At 40.8% G+C, this 27,422-nt stretch overlaps 2 protein-coding genes across 3 annotated transcripts in view; one reads left to right on the top strand and one right to left on the bottom strand.

The window, feature by feature from the left end:
• Positions 1-4,785: 4,785 nt before the first annotated feature.
• LOC134538911 (solute carrier family 2, facilitated glucose transporter member 8-like) lies at positions 4,786-17,472 on the bottom strand. 2 transcript variants are annotated; one of them, XM_063380524.1, is made up of 5 exons: positions 17,345-17,472; positions 12,424-12,653; positions 9,431-9,520; positions 8,304-8,683; positions 4,786-6,076 (listed from the first exon to the last, which is right to left on the bottom strand). In XM_063380524.1, exons 3-5 carry the CDS (start codon positions 9,513-9,515, stop codon positions 5,168-5,170), a joined length of 1,374 nt encoding a protein of 457 aa, XP_063236594.1. In that variant the 5' UTR covers positions 9,516-9,520; positions 12,424-12,653; positions 17,345-17,472; the 3' UTR covers positions 4,786-5,167. The 2 variants fall into 2 exon arrangements, with proteins under 2 accessions (XP_063236594.1, XP_063236593.1); XM_063380523.1 differs by lacking the exon at positions 12,424-12,653.
• A 6,843-nt stretch (positions 17,473-24,315) lies between these two features.
• LOC134538992 (facilitated trehalose transporter Tret1-like) overlaps positions 24,316-27,422 on the top strand; it is a 38,024-nt gene continuing 34,917 nt past the window's right edge. Inside the window, exon 1 of the mRNA XM_063380653.1 lies at positions 24,316-24,403. Within this exon, the coding sequence (XP_063236723.1) occupies positions 24,323-24,403 (81 nt within the window). The 5' untranslated portion in view covers positions 24,316-24,322. The remainder of the gene's footprint in view (positions 24,404-27,422) is intronic.

Raw genomic sequence — 27,422 nt, 5'->3', positions numbered from 1 at the left:
AGGGACCTAGGTGCGTATCAGGCCGAAGCCTATACGCCTAGTCATGCTGGGATTAGCCATGCAGGGAGAGGGTCGCATGCATCATGTGCTAGGAGGGGATTGGCCAGCCAAGGCAACGATTGGCTGCCATGATTAACTCCCCTCACTCTTAAATCTAGACTATAACTAGATATAGGTTGGGCCCAGGTAAAATCTGCATAGGCACAGGGAAAACCCTGGGCACATTAATGCGGAAAAAAAAACGAAGATGCACGATCGGGCGTTTGGCTCTCTCGTCTGTGAAAAGAAGGCTTCCCTTCCAGTCCCAGCGTGCCACTCAAGGCCGACTTCGTACGGATCGTGGAATCATTTAAGTGTGCTCTCTAACAATTTGTGACGTCACTCTGGAGGTATTCTGCTGGAGTGGGTATAGGGAAATAAATGTACGTGAAGCTGTGTTTACATCCTGTTCAAACCGCGATTACCAACAACTATTGATTTTTATGGCAGCTTGATTTCCATTAAAGTAAATTAGAACATACATTAGATACCTATAATTAGTTTAATTGTCTCATTTATTACTAAATAAGTTCTTTATCGGTGCTTTTTTTTTCTGCCTCCCAACGGCATAGGTTTCAAATGGACGAAAGCTACCAGAGCTTTAAAGTTTGTCCATTTTTTTTATATAGCTCGGAGGTTTTTTTTAAAAATTGAAATACATTCAAAACTAAAGTTTGGCTGAAATAAAGTTGAACATTTGTAGCAATGACTTCAGTGAGTTATTGCTTGCCACGATCGTGACTAGTGACAATCGTCGAAGAGAACATGTATATAAAATGCCTGTAATTAACAAAATACTGAGCGGGAAAATAATAAATTAGTGGTTGTAGATACAGAGGAAAAAAAATTATATCGAAGGTTAGTTTAACCTCATCCGAAGAAAAGCCATTGCTTGCAAAAAACAAGGTAAAAATTTAATCATCTGTCCTCCTGCGATATAAAAAAAAATTATATAAAAAATATGTTCCATGGTTTATTAGACATTTCACAAAGCTTTCAATATGTAAATTTTCAAAATTTTCAATAATTCATACTTTTCCTTCCGCAGTTTTAATAGCATATCTGCCAGCCCGCTCCACTGAACTTAGCCAACATACTCTACACTTCTCTACCAGCAAATTATCTCTGTTTAAAGTCATGATTATTTCCTAGAGAAGGTGCTCCGCTAAAAACATTTAATCCCGAAAATATGTTTTTTTTTGTTGAGAAACACTTGTGCTACTAAACACCATTAAGTATTTTTAACGTTCCTAATTTAATTAATTATATATTTACAAAATAATAAAAATTTATAAAAAAAACAAACAATAATAAAATTAAAAAATTACAAAAAAAATATATTCCGCCAGCTTGTGAACTTATTCTTTGTTAAGCAATGATAGAATTCTAACACAAGCCATAATTTTTTTTTTATATAATTTTTTATTTCTAGGAATTTTCTATTTTATTTTAATTTTTTCCCCCTATAATTTGCTGATTTTGATTAAGAAAAAACATGTGATAGTTTTCTCCATGTGCTCCTGATTATTCCCACCAATATTTTGATGGTATTCTTCATGTGCTCATTATTCCTTTCAAGAATTCTGCTGATGTTCTTCGAGTGCTTCTTGTTATTTCTGAGAAATCTATCTCTGCACAATTTTTTTTTTTTTACTTAGTGAATCACGCAATTTTATTCAGAGTTACATTTAATTTATGAATTTATGCTACAAAATTATCACCAAAAATATTTTTATCAGGTGGAATTTAAACAAAAAACACACAACTTTTGTTCAGTCAAATAATATGCCTTGAAACAATTGAGATGTACTGTCATTCAAAGACTAACTTTCTTTTCCTTGGTGTCTAGCAAAGCCTTCATTTTCTTGCGACCGTAAGTACGCATCCCGCATCCCACATAAAAACAAAATAAATAATTTTTACCTCAACAAAAAACGTGGTGACATCTGTTGTCATGAATCGGGACTACTTACAACAAGTCTTTTGCATGAGAATTAACTCTCGCAGCTGAAATGGAGTTAAAGATAGAGCCATGTAATCTCTTGCAGTTATAGTTGGTCGTATCAAAAATATATTTAGACAAATGTTTTTCGTATAACTTCTACGATTTATAACACGTTCAGACTGATGCTTTTTTTGTCATATTACGGTAGTTACAGTGATTTTTTTTAATATTTCTCATTTCTACCCCTTTGGTGGAATTTTGCCCTTTAACTAACTCGACTGAGATTTTTTATTACTATATTTTATGTATCAGATCAGAAGTGAGTTGTGAAAAATTACTGCAGTTATGTCTATAAAAGTGTGATTATATATATATGTATATATTTAATCTTTTGAGTTGATGATGGTTTTTGGGGTCAATGGACTATAAAACGCTCGCAGGAGGTGCCAGAGGTGCCGACCACCATATTGGATTGTGACGTCACGGCAGCCATATTGGATGGTTGTGACCTTGACCTTTGACCTTGACCTTGAAATTTGACCCTCAAAAATTGCCAAAAGTTGTCGAAATTCGCCCAAAATTCCTCAAAATTCCTCAAAAATCACCAACATTTCCATTTTTTTTGGAAAAAATTCCGTAAAGGTGAAGTCCGTGCTCCTACTGCTGAACTACCTGCAGAAATTTCGACTCCTCGTTTTAGATTGGAGACTCGTAAGCGTACAAGCAAGAAAACAGATGCGCAGCAACCGATTGCTATGGCATCTGGGCATGGAACTAAACCTAAGACTGTGATCGGTGCTCTACAGGTGAATGATAATGGCTTCTACTTGGCGCAGTCTGCATTTCGTGGAACATTGAAAGACTACAATTATCTAAATACGTTAGGTGAGTCGAAAGACATTTCTAATTTTCTTGATGATATCAGACAGAACATAATCAATCAGCTTAATGATGATGTAGCAACAAACGGACCTTTGAAATTTAACTTGTGGTTGGACTGTATATATGGAAAGCAATATCTGTTTGATGAAAAAGTGAAGAAATGTGCATTCAAGACATCGGCAGCAGTAATTTACAATTCTGACGATGTGAAGCAAACTGTTAAACACGATATCCAGAAACTCTGTCAAGAAGAGGAGGATTATGTCAGTAAAGGTTCTGGTTGGTTTCTGTCTAGTATAAACCGATTGGAGCTACGAATTAGTCATTTCACACCGATGCGGAACTAAATGATTATAAGATTGCTGGCTTTCGCAAGTGTTCGTGTAGTAAAATAGAAATTATGTAATAAATATTATGTTTGTAAAAGAACTTGCGGTGTTTTATTTCTCGAACCTGACACTTTTCTGATATTTAAATTAAATTTATTTTTAGCTTCATTCAGAGATCGAACCAAGGACAGGAAACGATCGAATCAATATGTTAATTAATGAGTGAATTATTTAATGAATTTTATTTTTTTTCATTAAAGTCGGATAATAAATACAAATATCCAAGATGACGGTCGTACTGACTTATAGGATGATGGTTGATTTGGAAACTATGCTTCTTTTAAGACTTTGATAATTATTTATTACAATTATTATATTTTTTACATAAAATTAAATGTTTTGCATCGTCTAGGGATCGAACCAAGGACAGGACTCGATCTAATCAATCAGTATATTTATTTCAAATTTATTTAATGAATTTTGAAAATTTTCCCGCAATTCTAGCATTAAAATTACGGATTTCCAAGATGGCGCCCTAATTTCCAGATGGCGGATGTCACAGTAATAATAAATGATTACTGCACTCTAGCGGGTAAGAATTAAACTAACGTGGTATCAGCGCAATCTAGCAGACGATAACATGATGGTGGCTTCCAGCAACGAAGACAAGATGGCGGACTGACATCATACTAGGTGACGATATATACTTTGACATAAGTGGTGGGGGTCAGTCTGCCTGCAGCCACCGTGATGGAAGGATTGGACGCCATTTTTTATTTGCCCTCACCGGGTTCGAACCGAGGACTCCGAGCTCCGTGTCGTAAATGTTCGTTTTTTGATTATTTTTTATTAAAATTTTATTGATTGAATTTTTTTATAATTTAAATCTTTTTTCATTAAAATCGGATAATAAATAAAAAAGTTAAAGATGGCGGGCGTAACAGAAATTGCAATGGTGACGTCATAATCCAAGATGACATATTCCATGATGACGTCAGAGGCTTATCGGAGGCTGTAGACATGGATGCTTAAGCCTCTATATGGACATTTCTAGCCGCTGGGATTTTTAAGGACTAAAAACGGGAAATTTTCCGTTGAAACGGGAATTTTTCCCACGAAAAGAGAAAATTTTAATTTGTCAAAATTTTTCGGGATTTTTTGGCGGAATTTTTTTCCAAAAAAAATTGAAATTTTGGATATTTTTGAGGAATTTTGAGGAATTATGGGCGAATTTTGACAACTTTTGGCAATTTTTGAGGGTCAAATTTCAAGATCCAGGTCAAAGGTCAAGGTCACAACCATCCAAGATGGCTGCCATGACGTTACAATCCAAGATTGTGGTCGGCACCTCTGGCACCGCCTGCGTGTGCCTGCACTCGGACCGTCATTTACATACTACTATCATATAAATTTTTTCTGGAACTTGCACCATTGTAACAGCTACAATAGGTAGTCTTTCTTTTAAATCTACTTAAAAATTGGCGATTAAAAGTAATGACCATGAAATTAAATAAACAAAAAGAGATTTTAGCATAAAGTAGTTACTAGTATCATTTGAAGTTAATATTGAAAAAAATGAAGAATAGCCTGTGCCTGATTTACATAATATTTATTTTTTTCTTAAATATTGTCAATTAACTGGTGACAGATGAATAACAATGTTTATAGAACTATGCCGATTAATGAAGAAATTTTGTGTTAAACACAAATGTTGTTGACATGGAAAATTAATTAAATTAGATAGTGACAGGAAAATACAGATCATAGTTTTCTCTCCCCATTTGAATTTTTTTTTCCATTTTATCAATAATCATGGTTTGTCATATCAAATTACATGAAATATGAAAAAAAAAACTAAACCGAAAGTATTTTTGAGAGTAGGGTCAAGTAGGAATCAATAATGTTCATGTGTCGATGACATTGTACCCAATGAACAGGAAAGAGTAGAAGAATGTAAGTAACACCGCTCTCTCTACTTGATTGTCATTTCTTCCTGTATGAGTCGGAGGGACTTGCCCTTGGTCTCCGGCACGACGAAGTGGACGAACAGGACGCTGACGAAGCAGCAGAAGCAGAAGACCCAGAAGGCGAGGTGGGTGCCGGCCGCGTCCTTGAGGTCCTGGAAGGACTTGGCGACGAGGAAGGACAGCAGCCAGCAGAAGGAGGAGCAGACGGACCCCGCGAGGCCCTTGGCGCGGGGCGGCAGCACCTCGGCCATGACGACCCACGGCAGGGGCCCGAGGCCGACGCAGTAGGCGACCATGTAGACGGCGGAGCCGAGGAGCGGCGCCCAGGCCAGCGTCAGGCGCGAGAGCGACACCTCCATCAGCAGGAAGTGGCCCCCGAGCAGCCCCGAGGTGAGGGTCAGGAGGCAGCCCGACCAGAGAAGCAGGACCCTGCGCCCCAGGCGGTCCGCGAGGAGCGACCCGAGACACGACCCCACCACCATGACGGCGCCCGTGACAGCGGAGCACGCCCCCGGTGACATCGGGCTGCCCGCCTCCAGGAAGATCCTCTCGGCGTAGAACAGAACGGCGCAGATGCCGCTCAGCTGCTGGAAGGCCACCAGGCCCAGGGAGATGCCCAGGGCCTTCCTCGCGCTGGGGCAGGACACCAGGTCCCTCCAGGTTCCCTCCTCCCGGCCGGCCTGGAGGGACTGCAGCTCGCCCGCCAGGTCGGGACGACCCCCGCGCAGCCACCGCAGGGACTCCGTCGCCTCCTGCCGGCGGTTCCTCGCGAGCAGGTGGACCGGGGACTCGGGCATCCAGAACAGCACCGCCGTGGAGGCGAGAGGCACCGCGAGGCAGCACGCCGCCAGCAGGACGTAGCTGTCCGCCAGACCCAGCAGGTACACGAAGAGGATGCCGCTGCTGAACATGAGCTGCGAACGCGACAACCGGCCCTGCGCGTCTCAAACACGGACATATCATTTATTTCTACATGACAAACTTCTACTTTTGAGTTTGTTGGAAGAAAAAAAAAAGCTCTGCTGACTCGGTTAGGTTAAGCATGTTATTTCAGAACGCGTTCCCACTCTCGTCGTCTTTGAAATGAAACTTAAAGAGACTAGCATGTAACAGCAAACAATCACTACTAGAGTATAGGCTTACCGTGTATCAGTAAATTTAGCATTCGATTAGAAAGCGTAGTTCCTTTTCAATCGTACTTCAAAAATGGCAATTTACAAGTAATGTCCTTTTAAGTGAATGGTATCGTTCCTTGCAATATAATGTCGTGTGGTAAGTAGCATTATAGTAACATTAATAAAAACACATTTTTATTTCTACCACTTAAGTATTCATATTGGATACAACACTTAAGAATTTCATGTAGGTGCATGCCAATGCTCACCCTGATATGGGCAGAAGGACACACACGAGCCGAAATAAAGTTATCAGAAGAGCTTTATAAGATTAACAGACATCAAGAGACAAAATGATTTGTTTATAAAAGTGCCTAAACTTCCCTTATGTCATTAATGGTACTCTTAATGCAGTAATTAACAACATAGTGTAAGAAAACATAATGATGAAGTCACAACAAAAGACTTTTAATTCCAATTTTATGTATAATTGAATGAACCCATCTACAAACATGTACACTTAGGTTGATCTAGAAGCATAATTACGTCTGTTGATGTCAAATGATGATATTGGTACGCACAGTGACTTCAAGAAACTCTGAGTTTGCCTTGGTAAAGAGACCCCAGAGAATCCGGGTAGTTCGGAAGATCCTACAAACAGTAGGTGTGCAGAGGTAGTTATGGAGTAGGTACTCATACAGCCAACACAATGAGGTTTGGATGATATAAATAAGGGATTTACTACCGCCGGTCGAAGTGAAAGGACCACACATCGCCTAGTGCTTCTAACTGAGCACAGCGACTTCAAGAAACACTTGTGTGTTGGAAGTCATCACGTGCTGGAGTTTGTCTTGGCAAAGTGCAAGGCCCACACATTGCCTTGTGCTTCTAGCTGAGCACAGCAATTCAAAGTTATAGGTGTGCTCGACCCATGTTTACTTTCCCATTGGTTGATTTCTTAGCATTTTTATCCTTGTTATTTGGCACTACATGATTCGCTTACTTCTCTCCTAGCTGGGCATCATTGGCTCACGTTCGTAGAGGGGCGTGTCCAAACAACTGCGTGCCAATCATGAACACTGTGCGAGAGTGTGAAGGTTTGCATTCTAGCTTGCGACTAAATGAGTCCGCGAAATTTCTGGGTCTCTACCGATTAACAATTGGAACCTGAAAATTTCGCGGAATCATGTCGTGATGAGTTACAATTCAAACAAATATACCCCTCTTAACTAATTTAGATTTTGGCGCGTAGTTTATAAGAAATACTACTGGCCGATGAGAAACCCTAAACCCTAAACCCTTGTGCTTCTAGCTGAGCACAGCGAATTCAAGAAACACTGGTGTGTTGGAAGTCATCACGTGCTTGAGTTTGTCTTGGCAAAGTGAAAGGACCACACATCGCCTAGTGCTTCTAGCTGAACACAGCGACTTCAAGAAACACTGTTGTGTTGGAAGTCATCACGTGCTCAAGTTTGTCGTGGCAAAGTGAAAGGACCACACATCGCCTATTGCTTCTAACTGAGCACAGCGACTTGAAGAAACATTGGTGTGTTGGAAGTCATCACGTGCTCGAGTTCGTCTTGGCAAAGTGCAAGAACCACACATCGCCTAATGCTTCTAGATGAGCACAACGACTTCAAGAAACACTGGTGTGTTGGAAGTCATCACGTGCTCGAGTATGTCTAGGCAAAGTGCAAGGACCACACATTGCCTAGTGCTTCTAGCTGAGCACAGTGACTTCAAGAAACTCTGGTGTGTTGGAAGTCATCACATGCTTGAGTTTGTCTTGGCAAAGTGAAAGGACCACACATCGCCTATTGCTTCTAACTGAGCACAGCGACTTCAAGAAACTCTGGTTTGTTGGAAGTCATCACATGCTTGAGTTTGTCTTGGAAAAGTGAAAGGACCACACATCGCCTATTGCTTCTAACTGAGCACAGCGACTTCAAGAAACTTCGGTGTGTTGGAAGTCATCACATGCTTGAGTTTATTTTGGTGAAAGCGCAAGGACCACACATCATCCTACCTGCAGGAAGGAGCCCAGGCCGCCACGCACGGAGTCCTCGGAGATCTCGGCGAGGTAGACGGGAGTGGCGACGCACAGCCCGCCCAGGGCGGCCCCTGACAGGAGCCTCGCGGCGTACATGCACGCAGGGTGGGCGTGCAGGGCCAGCAGCACCACGTACCCCAGGGCGAAGGGCGCTCCCAGCAGCAGCAGAGTCCCCCTGGGACCTCGTCGTGGCAGCAGCCAGCCGGACACGGGCGCCCCCAGCGCCGCTCCCAGCGGCAGCAGGGACCCCGCCCAGGAGGCCTGGGCGGCCGTCAGCTCCCCCGCTGCCTGCAGCAGGGGCGTGGCGGGCGACGCCCAGGCGAGGCACGTGCCTCCGCTGAACGACATCAGCGACGCTGCAACGACACCGTCCGACCGTGACTCCTCCTGCTTGATCGTCGCTACCCAAGACTTCCGGAGCTCACCCAAATCTCGGGAATCAAGTCACTTCAAGATTTCGTGCACAACTGTAAACAAATCTAAACATCAACGATGCCCTACCTGCAGCAAAGATGTGAGGGTTGGCATTCAGGTGACTAATTCACATCACCCCTAAGAGACGGCAGTCCGAATATGGAAAATGTTACGTTATAACATGTTTGATATTCTGACAGGAAAGCCCTCGAAGACTTTCCCATAAAATAGGGAAGTAAAATTTTTGAGTTTTCTCACTAGTTTTTCTTGTTGTGCTAGTATTTATTTTTAAAAAATCGTCTCTTTGGCGATTTCTCGGGAAGAAATTTAAACACATAAAATAAATAAGTTTCATGTGGACATTTCTAACAGTGTAATCAACATGGTGGTTTTCCGAGATAGATCTCTGGGTTTGCCTTTCCAGAATTTTACAACCGCTAAAAGAGTTGGTGATCAGTTGTTTCCTCGGAGCACTGGATGTTTTCTCCCAGCTGCATAATCCATTACTGCTTCGTAACAGGGCATCAGCATATGCCCCAGGGCCTCCTGTTTGGAGTGTGCCACTCGGTGGGCAATGCCCTGCTCTCGGATCACCACTCTTGAGTTACCCATCTGCATCACCATCATAACCATTATCACCATCATCATCTCTAGTCAGCCTCAAGGTAGGAGTCATGCGGAGGACCGACCTGAGAAAGCAGCCAGGTACTGGGGCAGCTTCCTGCTGCTGGACCACGGTCTGACCTCAGCCTCTTTACACATCATCTCTTCCATCGCCACTGCAACAGAGTGACATAGTTAAGAGCTCACTGATGCACTCTATGGAGCGAGGTGGTGGGGTGGTTACACACAGGAATCTCTTCCCAGAGGACCCAAGTTAAAATCCGATCTGGCATCTTGATTTCAGTTTCCCATGGTTTCCCATGATGTATCGAAACCGCTCTATGTGCATGATGGGATGGTTACTTGCTAATAACATTGAACGATTCCTTTCCCAAAATTCTGGTTTGTACAAATGTGTAATGATGTACTTGATCGACGTGACTGGCGATTTATGGCGATGTGCTTACATTCGATTGGTGAAAGATTTTGATGAATAGTTTGCTGATTGTGATGATGACCCTCGGCGAAATATTAAAGATTAATCCATGTAGTTCTTATATTTATTGCAGCAGTCTGATGAGATGGTTAAATGTAAGTCTTAGAATAGGGCAGGCCCGCTTGATGAATACTCAGCTCCCGGTGGAAACCACAGTGGAATGACTCTTCAATTTATAATGACAATCTTGAAACAAAATTTAAAAAAAGATACTGATTAGCACGTTCTTGTTTATACCATCCGAACCTCATCGTGTTAGCTACTCTGTTTATATCTCTGCACGCCCACTGATTGTAGCGTCTTTCAAACTACCTGGAATGTTTGTTCAAAGTGGCTCAGGAAGATAATGGGAAATCAGTGACGGTTAATGCGTATAGTATCTTTCCATGTTGTTGCTTTGCTTAAACAACAGTTGTTTGTACATACCGCAGATAAACACACATTTGATAGCAATAATTCAAAAAAATAAATAAACTAATCATCTTGAGGAGCTCCCTCCTTACTGGGTCACGGAAAAAGGTAACCTACTGCACATGCTCCATCTCTGGGCGGGCCTGAAATCATGTTTCATTCTCTCATCCATGCGAGAAACAGAATCTCGAAAAGAAGCCTTGGAGACAAAAACCGCATTTATGACGCGACTACAATTGCACAACGTGACGTTCCTACCAGACCTGCTCCGTTAAGCCTGGGACTTAGTCGATGTGTGCGTTCACGAAGCTGTTCCCACAACTCGTGCTCTTATCAGGATCTTCCTCAACCTGGGAATAATGCAGGCAACTTAACCTCAGTGTGCCGCAGACAATGTTCCGTAGCCCGCCACAAGGTGACAGTGTGCTAGAGCGTTGCTAGAGCTTTGCTAGAGCATTGCTAGAGCTTTGCTAGAGCATTGCTAGAGCTTTACTAGAGCGTTGCTAGAGCATTGCTAGAGCTTTGCTAGAGTGATGTGATGCATGATCACCTAGTCGTGCCGCGAGACCTCTCGATCACGTGATACATTGTCGGTTGGAAAAATTATGCTATTGCCAGATTACGTCACAGAGCACAAACCTTTTTTTTTTTCAAATAGAGCTTTATAATTAAATGTATTTTTTAAGTACAAAAAAAAATGTATATTCAAAACGAATTTAAGAATGAGAATTTCGGAAATACATATTATTGATGCATTTCATCCAGACAAATAATTTGATATTATCTATTTTAAATTTTAAAAAAGTAACACAAAGTCTCCGTCTTGGTTGCATCATATTTTGAATAGTTTTTATATCATTTCATATTAACGTTTTTGGCTCTGTTTATAGTACATTGTTAATTGAGTGACTTGTTATTAACAGTGAGCGACTGCTACAAATATTTTCTCCTTTGAAATAATAATTGGTGTTAATAATTTATATTTTTTCTTTGAGAATTTATACAACTGTCAAAATGCTGTCAAAAGACACTATTTTATGTTCTTAGAAAACATCAACAATTATTAATTTTTTCAACATTATTATTATAATTGGTGGTACCCAAATAGGAATCTTTATGTTAACAAGCCGGGTAGAATGAATATGTTTCAACAGTGGACGCCATTTGGACTGCTCAGTCAGAACTGACAGTTTGGACTGAACTGAAGCCTTCCCCAAACACGAACAGTCTTGTGGTTGCTATAGCTTTTGGATGTATCGCTCCATCGTGGAATACGGAAGAAACTTTAGTTGTTTCTATTGCAGTTGCGGTTTTGGTTAAGAAAAAAAAAGGGGGGGAGGTACAAAAGCAACCAAAGAGTAAATGTTTGCCATGACACTCAGATGATGGACTGACTGTTTGTACTGGCGAGGCGCTGTTCCCACATACGGCAGTTCCGACTGTTAAGTTCCGACTGATAATACCGAACTGACTGACTGACGTACCAACTTCTTGGTATACGAACCAAATTTTATGGTCCCGTAATATGCACCAACGAAACATTGCTTTGATTCTCAAAAATTACAACTTTTTGTCGTCCACCATGAATTTATAATTATTTATCGCCAAGAATAAATGCAATTTATTTTAATTAATACTTGCAACATCGATTACAGTTATTGTTAGCTGTTGCACAAGGAATTCCGGGCTTACAGAGGCCGCCGCGTGGAGTGGCGTGAATAAGCGTCGCTGTTCTGGATGTTTCGGGCGTCGGGTTTTTCCCGGGATGACGCGGCACGTCACAGCCGCTCTCGTCGGTTCGAGAAGGACGCCACAGGTATTTAAGCAGCGACGCCGGCCTCCGCGGGAGTTCCGAGAGTGAAGGGAAGTGCGAGATCGGCGAAGAGTGCGAGAGACCCCCTCGAGAGTGGCGCGACCGAGTGGCGCGAGACTGTGTGTGTGGACAGGCGCGAGGTGAGGGGCGAACCACTGTCGAGCCCAGCTCCAGTGAGGAGTGCGAACTGCGGGACTTGACAGACATCGAGTGACTTGAGGATTAACATTTTTAACTGCGAGTGATTGGTGTTAAGACTTTTTTTTTTAAGTAAATCGTTTATAAGTAACGTGGATATAAGTAATCGATAAAAGAGTTATAAACGTAATTGGGGTGTCCCTTGCGAACCCAGTTCTCACCACTTTACACTCGTTAACGGTATCCTTCTGGACTTGGGCGACTTGGTCCTGGCCGTGAATCAGAAGCGAGGCCGCGGGGCAGCGCCTCTCGCGATAAGCGACGACCCCCGGGGCGCTGATAGCCGCGTCTCGACGGCCCGCGATGGCCGCGAGATCTGTAGATCACGTGACCCGCGTCCACGCACAGCGCCGTCTGGTGTCCGACACCGCGAACTGCACGCCGGGTCGCGCTATAGTGCCGGGGAAACCGTCAATGGTGCGTTCAGTCAAGGACAAGGTATTACTTCAAGACTAATCAAATTGTCATTTTTATCCCACCTTTATTATTATTTTTTTTGACGTGACAACGTCTAATAAATCGATGAAACGCCGGCTGCACGCACGAAAAAGTGTCCCGTTACGCACATTGTCCCGTTACGCTGTGTCCCGTTACGCTGTCGGCGAGTGCAGTAATAATAGGTTACGTTACAATTGACTAAAAAATTATGGTGATTCATATAATTGATGATAGATATTTGATTACACTTTATTTATTTGAAAACTTGTTCATAATTATATTTAAACTTTATAGCTGAACGCCAGTTTTTAAAATTAATTACAAGTCATCTACACGTGAACTGTTTCGTCGACTGTTTATAAAGTGAAGTGAAAAGTTAATGTGGTTTTCATTGCTTATTACAACAAAAATTTCGGCAATAAAGGTTAATTATTCTTGCATTTTAAAAATCTGATTACAAGTATAATTTCAAGTATTTATTCTTTTATTATTAAAATAAAAATGATTCAATTTTATTCATAAAAGTATGCAATAATTTCATCGATCATTTGTTATGACGTTGTCACGTTAAACTATCGTCCGTAAACCGACTTTAGAGACAACCAATTTTTTTTCGGAGACAGTTTCTGTATCCGAATACAGACAGCACACACATCCCTACATCCCTTAGCAAATGCAGCCACAATATAATATAGGACGCATTTCTGATGGATGGATGGATGCATGGTATTCGAATATTTTTTGCTGCTAGCACCACCTGCTTACAGTTGGTCGTACTAATGTGCATGCGGCCATTTTGAGTCGTGAGATCCACGAATATTCAGCCGGACGTAAATAGCAACGACCCACTTAAAAAAATACAAAATAAAATTAATGTTGCATGGATGTTATAAATGCTAGCAATAAAAATATGATGAGCATTAATGACGCCTATAAGTTGAAGTACGCATTTTGGTAATTTTTACTAACGTTTTTATTTGTATCTTTTTGAGTTATCACCTATGCATTTAAACATTTAGGACAAATTTCATGCTAAAAATCTGAATTATTATTATTTACAATGAAAATAAAATACGATTGCGTAGCTGATTGATGTAGGGATGCATCTGTGGAGGCGAGTGTTGCATCACTAGAAGTCAGTGGACGCAAGTATGGATGCACCGACATCCCTTGTGGGGATTCTGAAGAAACGCAAAGATGACCGCGTCCTCTACGATGCACTTCTAGTGGATGCCTTAGCTGAGGGAAGGGAGACTGAATGCCCTCTGAAATGCACACTGCTGTCTGAGGATGAGATGCGCAATGCATTCCGTCTAGGGTGCTTCTTTATGCACGCCGACTCTTTGCAGTCTCGATGACAGCGGGGAAACACTCGCTCGCGTCCACAAACAACTCCGAAATACCTATCTACTCGCAAACAAGATATCGCCTCTGTGCTAGTGGTCAACACACTCAACCCTGCTACCAGAAGCAACAATCGTTTTCGATAGTGATATCTGACCTTTCACAATCGCCCATATCTACACTAATGAGAACCGCAGTGAACAGAACTAGGTACTTCACGAAGCTTATACAATTCCTAGGTTACACTCACTCACATCAGTTCAAAACACACGACCAGACACGATGGTGGCTACTTTAAGACTCGCGGGATACCAGTTATACTTAAGATGTGGAATTTATGAGTTCAGTGAGAGTCTTTTCTTGATGAAAAATAACTATTTTTAAAGTTAAACTAGTCTAAAAATTAACTTCAGTTAAAATTAAAGTTTAATAAAAAAATTAGTATTATGATAATATCATAATGTGGTATTTTCAAAACAATATAAATTTAAGATTACGTTGCATCAAATTTACATACTGAAGTGAAAATCACAAAATGTATGTATTTATAAACCAAAAATAGTAAAATACATTTTAAAAATCTTATACGCATAAATGATCCAAAAGTAGGAATAGTATGTTGATTTCGATTAGTTTTATGTGTGTTTGTATATTCACTTTTTTTTCGTCCGTTGTTGAGATTTCTTATGACTCATAGTGTAACCCAAAAAAGAGTTTGTCTAAAAAAAAAATTGGTTGTCTGTAAAGTCGGTCTACGGACGATAGTTTAACGTGACAACGTCATAACAAAACATTGATGAAATGATTGCATACTTTTATGAATAAAATTGAATAATTTTGATTCAATTATCACTATTTCGTATGGATACAAAGAAGGAGTGAAATGAAATCTACAATTTTATCGATAAATTTACTTTCATTTGCACTCATTAATTCAAATATGTTTATTACTTTAACGAAGAGATTATTTTAACTATAACTTTTATACATGTTTGCTATTTAACTTCTTCCAATCTGTGTTATTCTGTTAAGGATAGGACTATGATAGGAAAAGTAGGAAACGAATGGGAGTTTTTCAAGTTAAATGTGCCTCGAAAAAGTCAAATCGATGGTTGTTCCAATCGAGTGGAAGAGAGATAGATGCGGCGCAAGTGTACAATGAGCGTAACGGGACAATGTGCGTTACGGGACTCTTTTTCGTACGTGCAGCCGGCGTTCATCTATTTATTAGACTTTGTCACGTCAAAAACAACCTTAATTTAATGCAGTGTCTGGTGCATTTAAATGCGTACTTAGTTGAAAAGGCAATTGAAATGCAGTCGTTATTCTCAGGACGTGCAGTGGCTACGACGGCTGGCTGTCTCGGACCGCAGGTGGCCGGGGTCTTCGCTAGTGGGTTATCTCCGGGTGCTCCTGTTTCCCCAGCCCGTTCATTCCGCCGCCGCTCCTTTCTCGGGCCTCGTCCGACCTTGACGAGAGAAGCACATTCATTCAGTCATTCATTGCTTTTAGACTGATGTTGTTGTACGTTTCGGATAACCTTTGATAATTATCTTTGAAAGATTTGTGCAACGGGAGTGCATGACTTGATGTAAGCTTTTGGACATACGCCATTGCTAAGCACATGTACGTCTGTAGAAGAAAACTACAAAAAACACAAAAGACAAAAACACAAATTAAGCAAAAAAAAAAAAGGCTGTTGTCAACAGGATATAAACACGACATAATATTTGAGAATAATTGCACAGGAGATTGGTCAGTGAGGTAAAATCTAATTATATTTCTTCAAATGATATTTCAGCCTTGCACGGTATATTGGCGAACTGTTAAGACAAAGCTTAAGCAGGGCTCAGGAGACACGCCAAGTTTGAAGTCCGTAGGAAATACACTTTAAAAAACGGGAAATTACGATTTTTTACGCCCTTCCAAAAAAATTTTAGAACTCCTTTTTAGAAAAAAAAAACGTTAAATTTTGATTTTGAATGTCCCAGCAACTACATAATATAAGGAAAATCACTGTCGAGTTTGTCTGTGAGACATGCAGGTACTTGAACAAATGTGAAATTCTGATCTCTTGCGCTCCAACAAAAATTTAACGGAGATGAAGTATGCATCAGCAATGCAACAGGCGTTTCCGTGGAGATTTTTGACCAAAAAAATAACGGGAACTTATATCTTACTGAATAACGTTCCAGATCTATCCCACAGGAACCGCGCATTTCTCAGGGATAAAAAAAAAACGCTTATGTCACCCTCTGGCCCATAAACTATCTCTATGCAAAAAAAATCATGTCGATCCGTTGCTCCGTGAAAAAAGGACGAACCAACAAACACACTTTCGCATTTATTACCTGGTGTCAAATATCATAAGAAATTAAGGTTTTCATTTGTTTTCCCTCATAAATCCATACAATGACTATAAATAAAAAAAAATTCTTTTAAGAGATAAGGAAGTTATTTTCGTCATGATGTTGGTACCATGTGAATTAAACAGTAAGAGAGTTCATACCGGGGGGAAGCCTTCATTTCACAGACGAGAGAGCCACGCCCGAAAATCCCCGAAGTTCAAGCTAGCTTTTTTTGATTTCTGATTTGACAGTATCTTTAATGTAGCTATCCTAACCATATCAACCGTCCACAATGTTTTAAAGTATTTATAATGTAGCTAACCTAACCTAATTGACCATTAGTTATCATGAGTCACAATGAACCAAAAAAAAACCAAAGATGCACGATCAGGGGCGTTTGGCTCTCTCGTCTGTGAAAAGAAGGCTTCCCCATACCGGGCATGGCGTCTGACATCTATCGGACCGACGCCGACGCGGCAACAGCGCCAGGTTCTCGGACGGAAACCCCTGCAGCTGCGGGGTGATTGGTCTCCAAATGCAACCTTTGAATATATATACTGTATAGAAGTCGCCAGCCCAGGTTAAAATTTCTAATACGGTTTTGAGGTAGTTGGTTAATTCACCGCCGCAATCGCCACCATCTCTAGGGCATCGACTCGTGGTGGTCCCTAGCGGACAAGACGTGTCGAACTCTTCAAACACCCCTTCCCCCTCCCGTTGAACGACCTCGAGCTGCAGTGAATGATAGGTGGTGTGATGCGGGGAATGACAGCGGGCGACAGTGCTGCGCTCTAACGTGTAAATAACAACCTAAGACGATACAGAACGTTACGGCAGCGCCCTGCAGCGGTGAAGTTCCCAAGCTGCTCATCATACGCTTCTGAAAAACGTAGAGTAAATCTTATCCACTCGCGACTTCTATGCAGTGTGTGTATTCAAAGGTGCAACTCACCTGGCTGTGACGCAGTGCGCGTGGCTGTGACGCAGTGCACGTGGCTGTGACGCAGTGCGCGTGGCTGTGACGCAGTGGCGGACCTCAGACCGCGCCGTCACTCGGGCGCGGACTGCGAGGCTGCTCGGGTTATCTGCTCCCCTTCCTCCCCCCCCTTCACCATCTGCCCCAATACCATAACCTCGATGCCCTTCTCACAACCTTCTATGAGGAGAAGCCTGAGATGCACATCAAGTTCTGTCCCTGCCCGAGCACGCCCGAATATTCAACCTTCGGCCAACCTCGGGATTTGTTTTATTTTTTGCGCAGGAAAAAAAAATGAATTCAAATATTAAAAGTGGTCGGTTAGGATAGCTACATTAAAAAACTTTAAAACACTATGGACGGTTAGTTAGGTTAGTACAGCTACATTAAAATAAACAGAGAAATCTATACTAATATTATAAAGCTGAAGAGTTTGTTTCTTGGTTTGTTTGTTTGAACGCGCTAATCTCAGGAACCACTGGTCCGATTTGAAAAATTCTTTCGGTGTTGGATAGTACATTTATCGAGGAAGGCTATAGGCTATATTATATTATCAACAACATTAGGGATCCTTACTAAAAGTCCAATTTAGAATCAAATGCGTTGGAGTGGGTTAGATACAACATGCTGTACACGTACGAAGTGTGTGTTGACAATGCCGCAGGCGCTAGAAGTTTATTTTCTATTGCCTATTAACATTGTTGCCACGCACTAGATGCCTTATCATTCTTAATTTTCCCATACAAGTAAAAAACACCCGTGTGATATTAACAACGAAGCAATCAGTACCCTCATATAGAATACATAGAGATAGTGTGCGGTATATATGTAGATATAAAGAGATAAATACAGATAGAGAGATACATAGATATATAGGACTATAGATGTAGATAGAGATAAATATATATTTAGATACATGGATAGATTATTTGTATATGTGTAACTACTTCAAACATATTACAAAACAAAACTGAAAAAGGCATTGCAATGCATGCCGAGCATTAGCTAGATAATGGAATCTTTTCAATATTAGTAATCCCTTTTTTTTTCAGTTTTTTTTTTTTTTTGCTATATTGCTTTATAGAGTCTAGATAATATACAGACCAGGTAAATAATTATACACTGGCAGAACAACGTCTGTCGGGATCTGAAAGTGATATAAATTAATTTGCACACTTGACATTCAAATTAAGAAGACAATTACTAACTACATCTGATCTCTAAACAGTTCCCCTTCACCCTGTGTTCAGCCCGGGCAACGCCGGGTACTGCAGCTAGTATAAATATACATATAAATGAAGCCGAGGTTGGCCGAAGGTGAATATTCGGGCGTGTTTGGGCAGGGACAGAGCTTGATGTAGGTACATCATAGGACTTGTGTCTAGCCGCTGACAAATGAGCCACATCTTCGGCTAGCCTCGGGTATGCTCGGCACACCCGACACTCCTGACGAAAAAAGACGGCAAAAAAAAAGATGGCGCGGAAGGATGGACAACTCATGATAACCAATGGTCAATTAGGTTAGGTTAGCTACATTATAAATACTTTAAAACATTGTGGATGGTTGATTTGGTTAGGATAGCTACATTAAAGATACTGTGAAATCATGTAAACGGTTTCCTAGCGCTGGATAGCCACATATTAAAAAGTTATTTGCTAAGCAACTATAAAATGATTTTACAGTATTTTTAATGTAGCTATACTTACCTAATATAACCAACCATCCACAATGTTTTGAAGTATTTATAATGTAGCTAACCTACTGAATAATTCTTTAAATTACTTCTTGCTAATTTTAAGAATGACATCTTATAAGTTAAAGGCAGTTTATTTGAACACGGTAACTGAAAGTGTGAGCGCAGAAAAAATTGTTGTGGTTGTTGTGTCGTTCATGCACTGTCACACTCACGAGCAGCGGCGTGAATTCCCGAACTAAGCCGAAGATGCGGCACAGTTGTCAGTGGCTAGACACAAGTCATCATAGGCTTCCCTTCCACGAGAGCCGTCCCAGCAGTCTCCTGGAGCGAGACGAGGGCTGCCAGGGTCTCTTCACTCGGGAGTCCGTCATCCCCCCAGCGAGACAGCGCGCAAGCAGCCCGCTGATCGCATCTCCCGCGTGGCAGGGGCGTGGGCGGGCGTATCTCCGCCGATAAGCAATCGGCTACCGTCGGACACGACTGTCCACCTGCCACCTGCTAGAAGTGACCGCAGTAGTTGACCGTTGCTCCGCGCGGGAGTACAGATATATTTCGGCCCGAGAGAGACGACGGTCGACGGACACCAGGAACTGCGGCGTAGGCCAGAGGATCGCAGGTGAAGGTATGAGAATCAGTCGCCGGCGTGTACGAAGCTGAAGCGGCGTGTCCGATACTAAGGCCCGAATTCAGAGTTGACCTTCGAAAGCGCATCCAACTCTCATTCATCTGGCAGACTCTCCACCTCTCATACTTCAAAAACGCCTTTCGAATGACTGCCAGCTGAAAGCTTGTTCCCATCCACTTTCAGTGAAGATCTGGCAACATGGCACAAAAATTTTCTTTGATCAAGTACTTGGAGTGTGTGTGGAAAAGCGCCCTATTTCATTTCGATTGTCTTTTGTTTGCTCTCCCGCTGAAAATAATATTTTGTTTGGATTGGGTTAGGGTTACCAGACACTGATAATAAAAAAGGATGACATTCATCTCGCAAAAGGAGGACATTTCACTGAAAAGGAGGACAATATATATTTTTTTTAAAAAAGCCATGAATTAATTACAATGGAGTACGATATTTTACAATGTTTTGGTATTTAATACAGTTTCAGTATAAAGAATCAAACAAACTACGCATATACAGCATATTAAAAACACGTGCTTCTGCATGTGCTGCTACCTGTCAAGCTGTCATAGTACTACTTACTAGTGGGATGACTCTGCGGACAGCGCGAACTTTGCCCAGAGTGTAACTGCAGGTATTATCTCACTTTATAAAAAAGCCGGACATTTTGGAGCATTAAGGTAATCCGGCCGGACGCAAAAAAATACATAAAAAGGAGGACATGTCCTCCTTTTGCCGGACGTCTGGTAACCCTACACGAGGTTGAGAAATTTTCTTAAGATGGATACGTTGCCTAAAATTATAGTGTTTTCTCCAAATGAAAAAGCGATTATTTTTTATCTCGTGAGAAAGCACAAAACCGTAATCGAAAACAAAACAAAAAAAAAAAAAGCAGTTTCTTACAGAGGAAAAAAAATTGTGTTTCGAACTCTTGATCCCGACAAAAATCAAACGGGTCTGCTAAATTTCTTATATACCTTCGCGGAACTGGATTTTCATTTTTAAGATCATCAAAAAATTCAAAAACCTCGTCAATGTGATTTGGAAATTCATCCATATCTTCTGCCATCGCTACAAAACACGTGTCTGATGCACACTTTGCGGGCGAAACGATTTCTTTAAAAACGCATATTTAATTCCAAAACATATTTTACATATCTGCCATATGACAAAAATGTTTTAAACAATTACAATCATACATGAACACGTTTTTATGTGGGAATTATATATTAAAACCATTAACTGCTCCGCCGATTTTCAACTGAACAGGCATTCGAATGAGCTTCAGACCACATTCACTTTCAAGTGGTTGGCTCTCCTTATCCAGCAGTCAACCAACCACTGAAAAACGTCTCTGCCGAGCAGCTTCAATGGAAAAGCCTTTCGGTGTGTGGATAACCGTCGAAAGAGCTCTCTGAATTCGGCCCTAAGTCGCCTCCATGTCTTCAGTCTGTAACACGACCAGTCCAGCTCAGTTCGAACTGACTGTTTTGGACTGAACTGCACACGCGATAGGTCCAGGCGCTCAGCTCGCACCCGGACAGTCAGACTGAAGCTTTCCCCCACGCACGATCAGTCTTCTGGTAGTTGTCGCAGTTGGATGTATCGTTCCAACATTGACCATAGGAGAAACACTGGACGTTGCCATTGTAGTTGCACCTTCAGTTAGAAAAAAAATGGTTGTCTGTAAAGTCGGTTTTAAGACGATAGTTTAACGTGAGAACGTCATAACAAAACATTGATGAAATGATTGCATAATTTTATTAATAAAATTGAATATTTTTTATTGAATTATCACTATTTTGTATGAATACAAAGAAGGAGTGAAATGAAATCTACAATTTTATTGATAATTTTACTTTTATTTTCTCTCATTAATTCAAATATGTTTATTACTTTAACGAAGAGATTATTTTAGCTATAACTTTTATACATGTTTGCTATTTAACTTCTTCCTATTTGTGTTATTCTGTTAAGGATAGGACGATGATAGGTAAAGTAGGTAACGAATGGGAGTGTTTCAAGTTTAATGTGCCTCGAAAAAGTCAAATCGATGGTTGTTCCAATCGAGTTGAAGAGAGATAGATGCGGCGCAAGCGTACAATGAGCGTGGCGGGACACCGCGTAACGGGACAATGCGCGTAACGTGACACTTTTTCGTGCGTGCAGCCAGCGTTCATCGATTTATTAGACGTTGTCACGTCAAAAAGAAGATATTTCAAAGTAACCAAGGAGTGCAAACAAATATGTCAGCCACGACACTCAGCTGATGGACTGACAGTTTGGACCGGCGAGGCGTTGTTTCCAAACACGTGGCAGTTCCGACTGGTCAGTCCACAGTCCTTGCTCTAACACACGAGGAAGTTCCGACCGTCCAGTTCCAACTGATCAGTCCAAATTAAAAATTCGGACTGATCGTGTGTAGGGGCCTCCAGCAGAGCTGCATGTCCACTAGTGACTCTGTGGTGCCGGGGGTACATCTGTAGCGCCATGTTGAAAAAAAAACAGTTTCTTTGTCCATACGAAAGCATTTATTTTGTAAATCCTACAACCGCCAGATTGGGAGCAGAAACCGTCTGGTCGTTTCCTAGCAATGGCTAGTGATTGTTGGTGTCCAGTGAAACACATAGAGAATCAACTTTATTGTGAACGTTAGTTTACTTTTTGTGACGGCGGTTGAAGAGCTGGAGTTGTATTTCGGAGGACCTGGGTTCCAATCCCTGTTCGACCATCATGATCAGTGTTTTTTCGTGATTTATCGAAGTTTCCCCCAGGAGAAAGTTTTTGGGATTATTCCTTTACGGAAAAATAAAAGTAATTGGCGATAAATTCCTCCTGTTCGTGGTTACGGACATATGGTTGTCTTCGTTTGCGTCCGTCGGCGAGACACGAGACCTCAGGCTTTCTCGAAGAGCGGCGAGTGAAACACTTGACATTGTTCCACTCGGCGAGTGTTGCATTTGCAGGGGAGCAGCTGGTTAACTCGCCCCACGCGATCGAGGCTGAAATGGTAGCTTGCTCGCTACTCGCCAGCGCATTCTCTCGCTGTCACAAACCTCTCAAGAATTCGCAGCTCGCTCGTCACTGCAGTGTTTTCATTGGCCGTTGAAAACTGTGTTAAAATTTGAAGTAAGAAAAATACTTTATAATTATTATAATATAACTATCTTAGCCGTGAATTCGTTAGCGTGAAAAGATTAGTCAGCTTAGGTTATAAAACAGAAATTTTTGAAATAAATATTTCAGGACCGAAAACTGAAAAAAAATATAATTACTGATGTTATCGAATAAGAAAATATTTATCTACTCCCAAATCAATTGTGATTTGTTATATTTATAAATAAGACTTTGAAAAAAACAGAAGTAATATTAACTGATAACAGATTAATTTCAAACATTAAAGCCAAACACTGCATTTCTATGTTTCTGTTAAAAAAAACACGCTTAGTCATGTCAATTTAAATATTTAAAAAAAATATTTTAAATTTATGCGTTCATATCACGCACACTATGTAATTTAAAATAATGAAATTACAGTAAACTCATAGCAACACGTTGAAATGCTTTACAGAAATTAATTTTTGATATTAAATCACCAAAACTTTGGAACCTTTTGAGACTTTAAACTTAAAAAAAGGTTAAATTATTGTTGGAGTTGCTATTTAAATATTTAATGAATTTAATTACATCAGAAGTTCTTGAGTTGATTCGTACAGACAAAAAAAAAGGTTCAGCGTTAGATTTCGATATTTAATACGTAATATTCCTAAACAACTGACAAACGCTTACATTTAGTTTATTTGATTAAATTTAATTATTTAAAAAAGGAAATGTAGTAAAGAATAAATTATATTATATGTGATGTTAATAAAAAGGTAGAAATAAAAATTGTTTTCCAGTGGCGAGGTTTTAACCACGTTGAGCCGAGCCTGTGACGTCACGCTCACACACTCGCTCACGAGTAGCTGGCAGACTCATCCCGTGTGTTCGAGGCCTGAAGGTGGCAGGCCTGTTCCCCACCAGTGCTGCCAACTATAGGGGTTTGTGGAGGGAAGCCTTATTTTCACAGACGAGAGAGTCAAAACCCGAAGTTCCCCGAAGTTCATGTTTTTTTTCCCGTATCTTCGATGTAGCTATTCTAACCAAATCAACCGTCCACAATGTTTTAAAGTATTTATAATGTAGCTAACCTAACCTAATTGGCCATTAGTATCTTTTTATCAACACCGCCATATTTATTTACAATGAACAAAAAAAAATAAAAAAACGAAGATGCACGATCGGGCGTTTGGCTCGGGAAGCCTACAACTCACGTAGTTTCGGTTCCCTACCACGTTCGTGCAATTTCGGATTTCTCCCAAAAATTGAAATTAAAAAAAATGGAAGGGTTAGGTTAGGTCAGTCACAACATGCTTGTTTTCATTGGAAACTCCTGAATTAGAGGTTGAATTGGCGTTAATACCAAAACGCAAAACTTCGGATATCTTCGGAAATTCTTGCAGGGAACCGAAACCACGTGAGTTGCAGGCTTCCCGTTTGGCTCTCTCGTCTGTGAAAAGAAGGCTTCCCTGTGGAGGTGTGGAGGGGTGGAGGGGTGGAGGGGTGGAGGGGGTGTGAGGGTGCAGTGCAGTGCAGTGCATGGAGCCAGACAGTAGTCGCGAGCTGTCCGGCAGGGTCGTCACGGAGAGAAGAAGCCCTCCTTTCAGCACGTCAGCCCAGGTAGGCCGTCTCGGGTCATAGAACAGAGAGGGCGATACAGAAGCGCGACCCTTTCGCACGTTGTTCTAGCACTACAACCGTTCGCAAAAATACTTGAAGCTGTTTCGTAATTTCACAAAAAAAAATTGGTTGTCCGTAAAGTCGGTTTACGGACGATAGTTTAACGTGACGTCATAACAAAACATTGATGAAATTATTGCATACTTTTATGAATAAAATTGAATATTTTTATTGAATTATCACTATTTTGTATGGACACAAAGGAGTTAAATGAAATCTACAATTTAATTGATAAAATTTACTTTTATTTGCACTCATTAATTCAAATATGTTTATTACTTTAACGAAGAGATTATTTTAACTATAACTTTTATACATGTTTGCTATTTAACTTCTTCCAATCTGTGTTATTATGTTAAGGATAGGACGATGATAGGAAAAGTAGGAAACGAATGGGAGTGTTTCAAGTTCCATGTGCCTCGAAAAAGTCAAATCGATGGTTGTTCCAATCGAGTGGAAGAGAGATAGATGCGGCGCAAGCGTACAATGAGCGAAACGGGACAATGTGCGTTATGGGACACTTTTTCGTGCGTGTATCTGACGTTCATCGATTTATTAGACGTTGTCACGTCAAAAAAAAATCATGTTCTATGTAAATGAGTAGGAGATTCAAAAATGTCTGGTGTGCCACACCACAGAATGCGTGGCTAGCAAAATAAAGTGAAATAATTTCACTTATTTTATGCGTTACTTTTCACTATCAATGTAGCTAGCAGTATATTATGAAAGCTACTATCTAGCGGACGGGCCCATAGCTACTTCAAAAAAAACTAGGTCTCAGTTTCTACAATTAGTTTCTCTCGTATGGCCATGCTTACATTAATATTTACAAATGACATCACATCGTGTTTAACAGAAATTCACCTGCAGTGTTATCTACCAATTATTACTTCGTCTTTTTTTTTTCTTACGAGGCCTGTTTCTTGACGTGTTCCATACCATTAGGTACAAAAAATTAAGTGGTCAAATGGACGAAAAAAAAGTCTCATCTGAAGAAAACTCTAAAGTTATAACTTTCAATAAGACGACTAGGTTTTAATCACCATTATTTGCGATTCGAACGTGAAATTGTATGCGCACAACAAACGTTAGTTGACGAAATTGCTTAGAACCTCGGGACTCCCAATTTGAACTCGTGTTTTTCGTCGTTCGAAGCAAGGCACGAAGGCGTGAGTTTTTCTTCCGCTACAATCCGCGAGACTTAAAGGGGCGTATGTGTCAAGTGAGGCGGGATGGTAGAGTTTGACGCTCGCTGGTGCTTCTAGCGCGGTGTCGCCTCTGGACTGGCGCACAGTCTTCTCCCAGTGCATAGGGCGAACATGAGAGTTGAGTGGTAACATTGCTTATGGTGGAGGGAATGGGGATAAAGGTTGAACTGAAAGTACACTGGAGTGCTTTCAAGAATCTGTTCCGGGTGTTTTAATGGCTAAAAATTACTCTTGACAATCCGCGTTTTAGCTATTTTAACTCTTCAAAAAAATAGTGTGAAACTAAATTCTGAAACCAAACACCCATCCTTGGTGTATTCTTAATGCTTCTCGTGAACGGACACCACGTGGATATCTTCCGAAGCCCTGTGCGCCGTTTGTGTCCAGGTAGGCGGGGCTTACAGTCGCACCAAGCTCTGTCGAACCAACCCCGATGCAGGTTCAACTTGATTTTATCTGAAAATGGTTAAATGATCCCATTTTCAATTTTTTTAATGCTGGGTTTTATTTTGCTAACTTTAAACCATTTCGAACTGGACACAAAACTTAAATTGCTGTGCTATTCTTAAGGCATAAGACAATTCGCTGGAAGTTTCGTACAGTGCATAATTATAATAGTCTTCTGTAGCGGTGTGTGAATAATAGAATCGTAGCTTTTCCCAGGATTTCCCCACCTTATCGCCTGCGCAGTAGGCCTCTTAACCTCTGATGCCATTTATCTTTATTAATGAAATAGTTGATACAGTTAAAAAAATGTTATCGCTCCTTCGTTGGCCCCTGCGATAAATTTAAGACCGGACACCGCTGGTAAAACACGTGCCTATTTGACCTTTTTACTCATTATTTTATGTAGTCGGTCTGGTTTAAGCGTGGTCCTAAGTGTGCAAATGTAACATTTCAAACACTTACCAGCTGATTCTCTGGACGTGAACAAGTGTTCTGTAAACCGGGGTGGTTTGTTCTGTGTTCTCTCTAAGGGTTCGAGTCTTCTGCAACCGAAAGATTTACCTTTGAACGCTGTACTCTCTCTAATGTAGGGTTCTTTAGACGCAATAATCACTAGACGTAATAAGTTAAATAACCACGTTTATAACATACCCGTCTATAGATTACGTAATACGCAGGTATTAAAACTTTTAAAATACTTGAGTTTTGACTTAGGTTTCCGCCTTCCATTTTTCATTCGTTCAAATTTATAGTCGGGAATAGGCAAATATTTTTTTTCGTTTGTATAACTTTCGCAAAGTAAAATATACTTTTAAATCCAATTATTGATAGTTCTGCATGTTTACATAATGAAAAAAATTAAGAGGCCCTGGAATTTTTTTTTTAAATTTACGTTGTAGATTTGGTGACGTCGCGTCGTGGTGACTTTTTTCTTGTATAAACAAAGGTTGCTGTCTTGCATTTGCTGTGAGTGCGTCTATGCGCGCTTGCGTTTCTTGCCCAGTTTACAATCCGCCCAGTTTCGTTAGTTATGAACACAACTGAAGGCCTTTAGGACCTCCGTAACAGAGTCGCACGAAGTAGTGGCAGCATTCAAACGGCGACCCTGTTCTACAGGGTGTGGCGAAAAAACTGAAGCGTTCCCGAGAAAACTTTCAGCTTGTCTTGAAAGTGCAAAAATTAAAAATTGTTTTGTTATGTGTGGTGGCATTAGTCTTTGAACGACGTGACATGTTCATGACCTTGTGACCCCATAATAGTCAGGGATTATGTGAATAATTGACGATACAACACATCCCAAAATA

The sequence above is a fragment of the Bacillus rossius genome, chromosome 14 (assembly GCF_032445375.1).
Source record: "Bacillus rossius redtenbacheri isolate Brsri chromosome 14, Brsri_v3, whole genome shotgun sequence".
Lineage (NCBI taxonomy): Eukaryota > Metazoa > Arthropoda > Insecta > Phasmatodea > Bacillidae > Bacillus > Bacillus rossius.
This window is presented reverse-complemented; position numbering and strand designations above follow the sequence as displayed.